This window comes from Rhipicephalus sanguineus, chromosome 3, assembly GCF_013339695.2.
Source record: "Rhipicephalus sanguineus isolate Rsan-2018 chromosome 3, BIME_Rsan_1.4, whole genome shotgun sequence".
NCBI classification, from domain to species: domain Eukaryota; kingdom Metazoa; phylum Arthropoda; class Arachnida; order Ixodida; family Ixodidae; genus Rhipicephalus; species Rhipicephalus sanguineus.
Genome location: NC_051178.1, coordinates 176,950,050 through 176,962,316, shown reverse-complemented (window position 1 = coordinate 176,962,316; position 12,267 = coordinate 176,950,050). Strand labels below are relative to the sequence as shown.

The 12,267-nt window shown below is 46.2% G+C and overlaps 1 protein-coding gene across 1 annotated transcript; it reads left to right on the top strand.

Moving 5' to 3' along the window:
• The first annotated feature begins 3,386 nt into the window (after positions 1–3,386).
• On the top strand, positions 3,387–11,799 carry LOC119386124 (probable chitinase 2). Its single transcript, XM_037653468.2, has 6 exons — positions 3,387–3,615; positions 6,772–7,028; positions 8,516–8,619; positions 9,067–9,190; positions 9,836–10,021; positions 11,614–11,799. Exons 1-6 carry the CDS (start codon positions 3,387–3,389, stop codon positions 11,797–11,799), a joined length of 1,086 nt encoding a protein of 361 aa, XP_037509396.2.
• The last annotated feature ends 468 nt before the right edge of the window (positions 11,800–12,267 follow it).

Here is a 12,267-nt window from a genome sequence, read left to right as displayed (position 1 = left end):
CTCTTACAAACGATTATATATCTGAAGAGCATTTTGTGAATGCGGGCCTACTACGTACGCAAGAACTTACTGTAAGGGCAAATACCAGCCGAACGTGATGTCGCATGAGTGAAGACGTCCGGCCAGCGGCGAACAGCAGAAGGGCTTAGGAAATTCAGCCCTATTTCGGTTACCGTGAAATCAATGTAAGCGCATGTCAGCGAATGGCACGAGTGTTAAGATAAAGCGAGCGCTCATTCAGCTGTAAAACTTTCTGGTGCTGCTGATAGCCTGTGGAAGAAACGGGTTCTCCAATATTTTACTCCCCTACAAGAAAAGGGAAGTTCTCACTTCTCATTTTGTTCTTCTACTATAAGGTCAAACTATAAAAAACTTGGAGGACGCTTGAGCTTCGCCTTCAAGAGTAGAACGAGATAGCGAAATCGGGCCCCGCTCGCATCGCCTTCTCAATCGCTAACCTGCCTTCTCTTCTCGGTAGACATCTCAACAGTGCCGCAAGGAAAGGGAGGCCTGCGCGCGTAAAACTGGCCGTTTCAAACTATTCTAGAATGCCTAGTGCAAGTAAAGTTGCGAAGTTCCCCCTGCGCCATAATTCTTCCTTTTCCGAATTGGTGAAGTACCCATTACGCGTCCGTAACCCAAACGCGCACCTGCGCAGCTGTATACACTTTGTTGATGCCATTGCTGCTAATGATAGCTAATTATGGCTGAGCGCTTTGTGATTGGTGAACCTTCCAACCAACCACTCATTGCGCACTTCACGTATTGCGACTCCAGGTGCGATTCTATAGGCTTCTGCCACGCTTCCAATATATACGCTTCCCAATATATATTACATGCGTAAAGGACACTCCTTGTTCTACATGACATACGTATAATAGGGTCGTTTTACGAAACAGTTTCAAGCACGGATGTGGCTCTGCGGTAGAATACCTGCTTGCCACGCAGAATTCCTGGGTTCGATTACGACTCGAACCAAGGATTTCTATTAACTATTTATTTGCATCTATCTCAAACTTTCGCTCACGGACAACGCTGATTTTTTCGTTCACAACCAACGACGCCGACACCGACACCGGAATCGCAGCGAAACGAGCCCTTTAACGCTGTCGCGTTAGAACTGGCCAGCGCCTCCTCTATTTTTCTGTGCCTGGGCGAAGGAGCGGAGAGCAATGGGAAGCGGCCGTCGGTGTTAGTGCGGCTTTTAGCCGCCACGCGCCGCCACCGAAGTAGAGCTGCGGTCGCACCGTCGCTCACGGAAACGCAGGTTCGCAGCTGTTACATTGTTGAGTTTTCTGCTGTATTCGCGCTGTTTGAAGTGTAATCAAAACGTTTATAAACAGAAATGGTGAAGCACTTGTCGCTCTTGGCAACAAGAATTTTTTTTAGGCGTGTGTCTTTTGCGGCTGTTGCTGATCGCGCCGCTCGCGCGTCGTCTGCTGAGCCGACATGAGCGCGGGCAAGTGATGCGCGGAAAATTGTTCTTTCACCATTATGTTCGCTTGTCTGCAAGTCGGTTTTTCAGTGTCTGAGAGTCGAGTTTTGAAAGCAGTGTTTGCCAGTAGCTAATACTGAAAGCTTCGGCGCTTCAAGAACCCCGATGCATGCTAACGTCTACTGGTGTAGCAGACTACACGCAAGCCTTGAGTGCATGCGCTAACTAGCACGAAATATCGCTATACTGCTTCCAAGGAGGTCTGTAATCTCACGTTCCCTTCGCAAATCTTTTGACAGGTACATTTGTTGCCACTGAGAGGAAGTAACAGCTGGTGCCAAAAAATGAGGAAGTATGTCGAGTGATTCCATCATTTCAGATCTTAAAGCAATTTTATCGTGAAAGTACGAAAAACAAACAAAAACAGCTCCTTCATCCACGCGCTTCTTGCAACACTGCCCGATGTTTGTGAACAGACGGTGTTCAAGTCTGAAGTCGTAGTGTTGACTTTTAACTTGAGCTGTGACAATGTGCAGAGCAATTGTCCATTGTTTCACCGGCAGCACCTGTAGTGTCCATTGGCTCCGATTCCTTAGCTTCAGGACCTAATGTCAGCGTTGTACGTGGCGGCGGTCGCGAGGCAGGGTGGTGCATGTTGACCGCTGGTGCATGTTGACTGTTCGGTCACAGCGCGGTCACGTTTAGTGATACTTGCCATGCTTCGTCTAGTCGTTACCTTGGGTTGCAAATGTGAGGGTAGTCTGCAAAGACTGATGGTACTGCATCCTTCTTGAGCCGCCGTCTTTTTCCTGCTATGAAGTCCTCTGGTTGAAAGTGGCGGCTACATACTCTTGTGTAGTTCGAAGTTGTATTAGGCGACCAGTTATCCCGCCTAATCGCTGCAAGCCACCGCTCCCGTACACCAGCGGCAGCTGGTATTTCATGGAACGGAAGCGCACCAGTGTTTTTATTTCCGCTCGATTTGCACAATGGTACGCAACAATACGACATACCGAGGCATGCGGAGCACGTGGTTGCAAAATTCTAAAGTATAAAATAAAACACGAATACAATCAAATTCGCATACAATTTTCACACTGGCGTCACGGCCACACAGACTGCATGCGGCATACGTACCTGGGAAAGCCTGTGAGACGTGCGAATTCAATTAAACTCGAATGTAAACACGCATTCGGGAGCTTCGTAATACACGCAGCCGTTCAGCACCAGCTTCCCGTTGTCTACTTGCACAGCGCCGCCACGCGGCAGCGGCGAGCGGCGGCGGAGCGCGCGCGCGACGGCCTGAGGAGAGCGTTCGCCCAGGCACTGAAAAATACAGGAGGCGCTGAACTGGCTTAAAGCGTGCCCAAGCAGGAACATGGTTTATCCTTCGGAATGGCATATGAAAGACCCCTGCAGTATTCAGTGCAGTCTGCCTCCTATTATTTGTTCCTTTACAAAAGCTTACTCGCGTAAATCGGCAGTACATACGCGTAACAAAGCGATGCGGCGGGTTAAAAAAAAAGTTGAAGGATCTTCTAGACATCGTTTTATAGGTTCTGTGGGGAGCGTTGATGCTTGACGCCCTCTACGTGTTTTTGAAGCTCTACTCGTAGTTTTTTTTTTTTCTTGCGACATTGCCTTTCATCAACCGAGCGTGACGCTGCCCAGACTTGTGCAAGGCGTTAAAAAATGAAGTGTTGGTCAAACTGAACGCAACATTTAGAAGCCGCGTGCTTGCACTCAGCAGGCGCACCTCTTTGAAGCTCTAAGAGGTATAGCTTGTTCGCACTTCCGTTTCAAGATGTTTGCTCCGGAAAGCTGTGCTGTCGCCTTTTATTATCTGCTTGGCGGCCCAGCTATTAAAGAAAGATACCGCCTGAGGTATTCCGGTCGCGGTTGAGTTGTTTCCGGACGAGGGATGTGCAAACACTTGTACACTGTCCCCCCAATGTGTGTTCGCACCACTCGACGTTCTCACGCAGACTCGCACAACTACAAGGTGGTTTGCTACTACGGCTCGTGGGCCGTGTACCGGCCGGGCGCCGGCAAGTTCAACGTGGAGGACATCGACCCGTTCATCTGCACCCACATCGTGTACGGTTTCGCGGGCCTGGGAAGCGACCACAAGATACGCAGCCTCGATTCCTGGAACGACCTCGAGGATAATTACGGCAAAGGTGCGTCACGCGAGAGCACGCCTCTCTGTCGCGTACTGACACATGTGCTGTAGGGCCTCTTATAACCGTCGTTTATGTAGAGTGAGAGGGCATACCCTGTCTTCAATCGCGCCTGTCAAGGTCAGGTGAACGGGTCTTCGAGCCTGTTCGGGTTAAGATTAACGGTCACGGAGCCAATGATGCATGCTGCCACGTCGATCATCTAGAATTCCATGCGTTTCGATTAATGGGAGCTTGGCGACTCCGTTTGCACTTCTGTTCGTGCTTAGGAAGGTGCATTCAGCAATGCGCTCTGACAGAAAGGGTCGACGACTGCTGAAGAATCGTTTGCCGTGCGAGGTAGCCTTGTGAATTAAATGCAACCCGACAATGCAATTACGCAGAAAGAGCGTCACGCTATTATCTGGCTCTCATTTTCTGCGTTGTTTTATTTTCACGTGTTAAATTAATTATAAGTCCGGTGCTTTTCTGGTTAACTGTGTTTTTACTCCATAAGACGGTGCACCGTTAATGTTTTACGATATGTGAAGGCACGTTGCGCTTAGCTAAAGCATATACTTTTCGCAATCGATGAGAGAACGAAGCACTGGATGTACACTTCGCTGCAGTGAGACCACACTTCAGATAAATAGGTGCGCAATAAATTAGCATGGTTAGATACAATTTTGAACCCAGCAATTCCGACATTATCCGTTGAGTACTCATGCTGTATATCGCGAATACTGTTTTCAAGTTTCTCAGTTTTCTCTCTCTGTCCTCTTTTTTTAAATGCGAAGCATTTCTTAGCGAACCTTGGCACGTTAAGCGTTTCTATCTATCTATCTATCTATCTATCTATCTATCTATCTATCTAGCCGCCTACGTCTGGGTGCTCTCATGATGGACTCCTTAACTTGGTGTAGACCAAAACAGGCATGAGAGGGTAAGAGGATTTGACGAATATGCCTGTCGGGTCATGACATGAACGACGTGAAAATCCTGTCGCGTACGTCGTCAAACCATTTCCTCCAGACACGTGTGGCACATACCCGTTTACCACGGGCAACGGTGGACGGGTACGCGCCACAGGTGATTGACAGTTTATATCTACCCAGGAACGGCGAGGACAGACATTGATAATTTAAGTGCGAGAGCGTTAAGAAAAACCGACATCGGCAGCGTTGACCGCACGAATGGAAAGAATAAAATTAGGATCCCAGCACGAATCGAACCCAAGCATTCTGCGTGGCAATCAGGTATTCTACCACAAAGCCACGCCAGGTCTATAAACTGCTTTGGAAAAACAGCCTATGCGGGCGTAATGTCGGTGCAACATCAATTGTGGTTGTGATGCTGGCTGTCTAATTTTACAAGAAAGTAATAAACGCTACATATGTACTCCTACGATACAGGCGTCATATCAGATTAACGTCCGTGGATCATGTGTTGGCTCCGCTTTTTACAGGAGGCTAGTAAACATTACAAGTGTATTGCATTAATTCAGTAATCTATATTGAAGCATTGCTCGACCGAGGAATACATTAAGGAAAGTTACGTATGATATTCGGATGACTGCACCATAAAGTGCACTTAGTTTCGATAATACTGACGTATGTACTCTAACGTGAGGGCTGACGTTACGTCGCACCATAAGATGCACTTTAAACGCCAGTGTTGTCTACGTGCATGGTAAGCCCGCGATGTCCACGCAGCTACTATATACTTACAAAAACACGTCGATATACGTCGTAACGCTTGGCTCAAAGCCATAAATTACAGCATAGAAGTACTCGCTGACTGCTTCGCATGAAACCGATTCCCACAGCGCGTGGGATCTGCCAAATTTTTTTTTCAAGCACTGACCGAACATGAGGACATGAACAGAACTTAAACGCTTTTCAGTGAATTGTGCCGATTGCGACGTGCTCTAACGCTATACTATACACTTGGCGTTGTGACGGAGGTATATAGTTAAAATTCTGAGCATTGTCCTGTCTCTTCGTGCCTCGATTGTTGAAGATATATTGCTTTTATGAAAGTGCGCACACTGTGTTTTATTCAAAAGCCGTTTCATTTTGGGCCGGAAACATAGAATTAAAAATGCGACATCCGTGTCAAAACCGGTTGCTTTCTCATTTGGGTCACGTTAAGCATGACGGGACGTGTGATAAAACGCCGGAATTGTGTCTTAGAAGAAAAAAAAAATGAAATCGTTTTTTTTTTTTTTTTTGCAAGGGGGGGGGGGTAGGGAGTTGGGAGGGAGGAGGTTAGTACGTAAGTAGCTTGGACTCCAGAAGTAAATAAAATGAGGGATGGTTTATAGACTGGTTTATAGACTGGGCTGCATGGTTTATAGCACTAAAATGGCACCAATTCACCTTATCTCAGCCATTATATCTTCTAACTGAAGTCAAGCTTGCACTTCCTGTCAAATAAATATCGATACAGAAATGTTTTGGTCAGCAAACGTACGAAGGCACACAAAAAATACTGGCCATATGCGACATCAAATTCGACTGCAATCGTTCTCGAGGTACGCGGGAGCTATTAGAACACCAAATTAATTAATTAATTAAATTAAATTATGAGGTTCTACGTGCCGAAACCAACATATCATCATGACGCACATTGTAGTGGGCGACCTAAAATGAATTTTTCCTGAAATCTGAGAACACGGCCGTTTTTTCATTTCGTCCCCATCGAAGTGCGGCCGCATGGGCTGTGACTCGAACCCGCGCCCTCCTACTTAGCAAAGAAATGCTATTGCCGCTGAGACACCAAGGCACATAACACCAAGTTCCTTCAAGGCAACACATACGTTTTGCAACTTAAAGACGCTGCCTGTAATTGTTTATTCACTTCTGACTGAATTTAGCGTTGAAGAGAAAGAATGGATTTTGTCGAATGGCATGACGTACGCTTACACATCGATATATTTACGCTCTTAGCAGAACACGTGGTCTGAAGATGTATCAGGTCGACCCGAACACTCTCACAATCATGAAGTGATGTTGGGATAATTGCATGGCCTGACGCCGCTCGTGTGTTCAGCCAACGTCGGCATATCTTATATACTGTAATTACGGTATGGGCACACACTTTAAATTTTATACGGAGCCAATTTGAGTCGTCGTGTCGTTGACTATTGCGTATTTTCTCTGCTGTATACGTGTTCAGGAGCCTTCAAGCGGTTCACGGCGCTGAAGAAGCAGAACCCGAAGCTGAAGGCGCTCATCGCCATCGGCGGCTGGAACGAGGGCTCGGTCAAGTACTCGGCCATGGCCCAGCAGCCGGCGGCGCGGAAGGTGTTCGCAGAGAGCGTGGTGGACTTCTGCAAGAAGTACAACTTCGACGGCCTCGACCTTGACTGGGAGTACCCGGCAGCCAGGGGCGGGAAGCCCGAGGACAAGGCCAACTTCGTCGCGCTACTCAGGGTCAGTCTACCTATATGACGTGCACGTGAACAGTGTGGTGGACTTTGCAGATAGTACTGTGGTACCTTAAAGAAGTGTAGATACATCGTTTGATTGATTGATTGATTGATTGATTGATTGATTGATTGATTGATTGATTGATTGATTGATTGATTGATTGATTGATTGATTGATTGATTGATTGATTGATTGATTGATTGATTGATTGATGCTAATGACGCAAGGGCCAGTGATGGCCAAAAAGCGACTAATTGATTGACTGACTGAGTGACATACCAAAGCGAAACAGGAGCTGTGAAATACGCCGCAGTAAAATGCTCCGGATTTACTTCAACCATACATCCATGATATTGCCTAGCGCGCATCTAGATCTAAGCACACAAGGAGTTTCTTTCTTTCTTCCTTCTTTTTTTGCGTCTTGCTTCTTTGAAGCACGAAAATGAAACCGCGCTCTCGAACACATATTGCAAAGTTCGAAAACTATACCGCATGGTCTCAATATATTGGAGATGACGTCGTCGGCGTTTGTGACATTATGACACATTGTACAACTTGCTGACATGTTGCAACACGGGCTGGGTATGCTGACGTTTCTCACTTGGAGAATAATGAACGAGGGCTCTGCGGGCTCTTATTTTAACCGCGCTTGCACGTGAAATCAGTAGTGATCGTGAGAATCAAGTGCGTCAGTGTATGTTAATGTCATAACGCGGCCAACACCTGGTTACTGAAACGGAAACTATATATCCTATGAAGAAGTTTTGTATCAAACTATTTAGAGCTCTATGGACGCTTTCCGATATATTTTTCCTAAGAACTGGGCTTGACCTTTCACTTAAGGGAAAAAATGGCTAGTCGAAGATATAATGTTAGTATAGAAACAGTACCAGGGGTGTTTACGTAAACCTGGACCCGCATTCACAAAAAGAATCCCTTCTACACCCACTTTATTCATACGAGCCACACTCAAACAACACCCTATCACCGATAAGGCATTATGTACAGTGTCCGTGTTAAAATCGCCAAAAATTATGTGGCACATGACATACAAACGGTCAGCTGAGTTGTTCAAACCTTTTGCGACATACTTCGCGGCACTACAGCGTGTAGGCGGTGGCTTTGCTGCATGCAGGCCCAGTTTTGTAGTCTCGCCCTCATTTTTATACATTAGCGTATCTGATGACAGAGAACCGTTTCGCCAATATACCGACAGATGTCCTAGCACTTCGCCATATAAATGAGCATTACATGAGCGGTGACTCAAATGCATAATTTAAATGCCTACCTCACCATGCCGCAATTCATTTTTGATCAATAAATTTCAGGTAAATATTGAGCGTTCAACAAATGTCACGTGACTCTCGGTGTCGTTTTACGCGAATGTACCGGCATCTATATAAAACGTAACGTCAAGCTTTACTCCTGGTACGTCTAAGATGTTTCTTTTTTCATATAAGTTGAAAACATGAATTTTACGTCTACTGCAGGAGCTGAGCCAGGAGTTCAAGCCATACGGTCTTCTGCTGACCGCTGCCGTTTCCGCGGGGAAGCACTTCATGGATCCCGCATACGACGTCCCTCAAGTGTCCAAGTGAGTCCGCGAGCTATTGCGTTGCACGTCTAGCGATCGCCTACCGTTCACCTACGTGTGTCGCAACTGCAGCCGAATTTCTTGCAATGAACGTCGTCAGTCCGGTCATGTTGCTGTTCACAAACGAGTACTGGAAAGAACACCAGCCTTTCTTTTGCAGTTAAGCGAAAGAGCATAAAGAAGCCAGCTTTAAATATATTTGATCAAACCTTTCAGCACGCTGCAATGTGCGTGTCTTTTTTAAAAAAATAATATACGGTATAAGACACGAGGAACGGGATGTTTTTAGCGCAAGTTTGTACTGTGGTGCTACCGCACCACTATCAAAGGTGAAGCGATGCAGACGAAAATCCTCAGAAATTACATTACATTAGCTAAACGCATGCCATCTAAACCCTCGTTTTCCAAAGAAAGCCACGGGTTATTTGACCTTTATGTACGCTCCAGGTACCTGGACTTCATCAACGTGATGGCGTACGACTACCACGGTGGATGGGAGACCAAGACGGGCCACCACGCACCGATGTACTCCAGGCCTGAGGAGAAGCCCGAGGACCGTATACTCAACGTGGTACGAACCATTTTCCATATAGTGTTCGCCGCGCACTTTCCCGGAGCTTATTTTAGGAGCATAGCGTTCATAAAATATTAAAGATTGTCTAGACTGCCGACTGAGGGCTGTGAGGATTTACTGCATTTCTTGTTTTTAACGTGTGTGATGCTTGAAATAACATGAGTCTTTTTTTTTTCTCCTCAGCTATGAGATAGGTAGGCAACCTGCTTTACCAGAACTGCCCGCGAAAAAAAAAAACAAAAAACGAAGGCATACCCTTCAGAATTTCCCCACAAACTAACACACACTCGTTATGTTTCCAACTTCGCATACAAGTTTGGAGTCTTCACCGAACTTTCCTCATTTCCAGAAGTATGAATACGATTGATGCTACGCCACTGATTGCAGTATTTTGGGATGTCGCGTGTACCTGTTGCGGTGATTCCAAGCATGCATGCCCCAGTTGCCGCACAATAGTTTCGTTCTTGCATCGTTCATTGCCCAATCATTGCCGAATCTCCTAAACCACCATGCATATTTCTGACCGTGGAGTGATCCCTCACTATATGCAACTTTACTTTATATATGTTAGTGCTTGTTCACGTATTACACTGTAAAGAGAGAGACAGAGCGTTGTTAACACTGAGTGTCTACGTGCCGTAGAACTTCTCGGTGAACTACTGGATCCAAAAGGGCGCGCCGCGCAACAAGCTGGTGCTGGGCATGGGCCTGTACGGCCGATCGTTCACCCTTCGCCGTGCCGAGAACCACATGCCCGGTGACGAGGCGCCGCAGAAGGGTCGCGCGGGCCCTTACACGCGGGAACCTGGATCACTCGGTTACAACGAGGTAAGAAACTCGATTTCTCTTGGGATTGCGCGAAATAGTACAATATACTTCAAGAAATGTTTTAAAGGGCCACTCCGAGTTCAAACTGCATGTCAAAGCAACGTAGGAGAGGATTCACGACTGATATCCCTGGTATACGGACCAATCGAGAGCTTACTTCCTCGTGACGTCACGCGAACAGACTGGTGGCGTCACGAATTGTGCCGAAAAGACGGGAAACGCCAGAAGAGAATAAAGCACTGGTTCTTTGTACTTTCAGGAATTGTTTAGGGGGATAGCATTCTATAGTCACCGTTCTACCGTTATACCACTAACACGACATACCATCGACCGGACATGCGCTGAACTTACGCTGCATGTGTTGTTGAGTCGAGGAGGTATCGTTAACTTCTACGACGCAAACGGATGACGCTTACGAAGACATGTACAATGATGTCCTTGAAAAATTTGCGTCGCTTATTCACAAATGTTGCGTCTACGCGGCGAACCGAATGGTGATCTTTCCTCGTGCACAAAGAGTGCATCTCATGGTGTGACGGTTGCAGATTTGCCTAAACAGGTGCCGTCCGCATTCCTTGATAACACACTGCTCAACCGAGAGCAAACAAACGATGAGGTTCAAGTTCCTAATGTGAACCATGATTTGCAATGCAAACAAGACTGTCTACATTCTGAGAGTGGACGCGACCCGACAACCATCAGCAGAAGTTAATGTTAGATGCACACTTTCATTATGCACTGGGGAGACGCCACTCGTGAACCAAGCCTATAATTTGCCAGAAAAATGGGAGGAAACTTATTATAAATATGTTTCATCAAGATAGATTGACAGGAATATGTGTAGTGTCCCATAGTATTTTACCAAGGGGAATTGTTGCGAAAACAAACAAACAAACAAGTTTCTTTATTAAAGCGTTGGTTTTAAGTTGATCTGTCCCCTTTTCGGCAACTCTCCATCATTTTTTTACAGTGTCCTTGTTGCAAATAAAAAAAGGAAAAGCTCGCGGAGCATGAGCAGTGGCCACGGGCGCTCGCTTGCTAAGTTGATGACAAACCAGTGAATCAGCCAGACGCCCGGGTCCGATCCCCGCTCTTTCGTTGTCTTTCGTTACTGCCCAATTGGTACCGAAACGCACTTAGCCATAGGTGTTTTTTTTTTTTTTTGCACTCACAAGAGCACCAGGTCCTGAGTTTTTTTTATTTTACTGGACTATAATTACCGTATCAAAGCAATTAATAATAATAATTATTGGGTTTTCACGTCTCAAAAGCACGATATGATTATGACGGACGCCGTATATAGTGGAGGGCTCCGAAAATTTTGACCATCTGGCGTTATTTAACGTGCGCCTAAATCTAAGTACACGGGTCTCCAGCATCTCTACTCCGTCGAAGTGCGGTTACAACGGTCGGGATTTGATGCCGCGATCTTCGGGTCAGCAGTCAATCACCATAACTACTAAACCACCGTAGAGGGTCCTATCATAGCAATTAAAACGTCAGTTTTATTCTATTTAGCTAGGTACTTTTAATGTTATCCCAACCTATATATAGATTGACGCCGACTATAATTAGAGAACATCTCGACGCAGATCTGCGAGAGCTTCGCCCGTGGAAAGTGGACTGTGGTGAAGGATCCGTTCTTCATGGCGCCGTACGCGTTCCAGGATCGTCAGTGGGTCGGCTACGACGACATGGAGAGCATCACCGCCAAGGTACGTTATTCGAGAAAGCGCCCAACTTTTTGGAGCCTGTTCACCACAAGAAAGTTCTTATAACCTTGTAAGCGTCTTGTGAACTACAATCAAATCAGAAGGAAAAGCTTCAGTGAGTAAAACATAATGCCAACGTCGTGTACTTTTGACAAAGTGTTGAGGTAGATTGAGGACCATTGCGGTACTTGAAATCTTGGAACCTCTTTTCGTGTAATTATTATAAATTACTAAGAAATGTGCGCTGTCTTTCTGCACGCAGAATCACGCGAAGTTCAATTCGTAACAACTTCTGTGGTGCTACGGCTTATGTCATGAAGCCGGACGCCGGTGCCGGAATGTCTCTAAGGGTGGTCTGACGTTCAATCAACTCGGCGTGTAGCATGCAAAGAATATATGTGGTTGCCAGGGGATGGGCGGTATACAATATCAGTACCCTTGGCTGTGGTGATTATGGAAACGAAAAAAAAAAACTTACCCCAGTTCCACCTATAGAGTGAGATCTGCAGAAACAGCCGATCTTGCGGTTCTCAT

Coding starts and splice junctions, on each gene's coding strand:
- LOC119386124 (XM_037653468.2), top strand. CDS start 3,387: ATGTGTGTTCGCACCACTCGACGTTCTCACGCAGACTCGCACAACTAC. Junction 8,620..9,066: donor GACGTCCCTCAAGTGTCCAA/GTGAGTCCGCGA, acceptor TGTACGCTCCAG/GTACCTGGACTTCATCAACG. Junction 9,191..9,835: donor AGGACCGTATACTCAACGTG/GTACGAACCATT, acceptor TACGTGCCGTAG/AACTTCTCGGTGAACTACTG.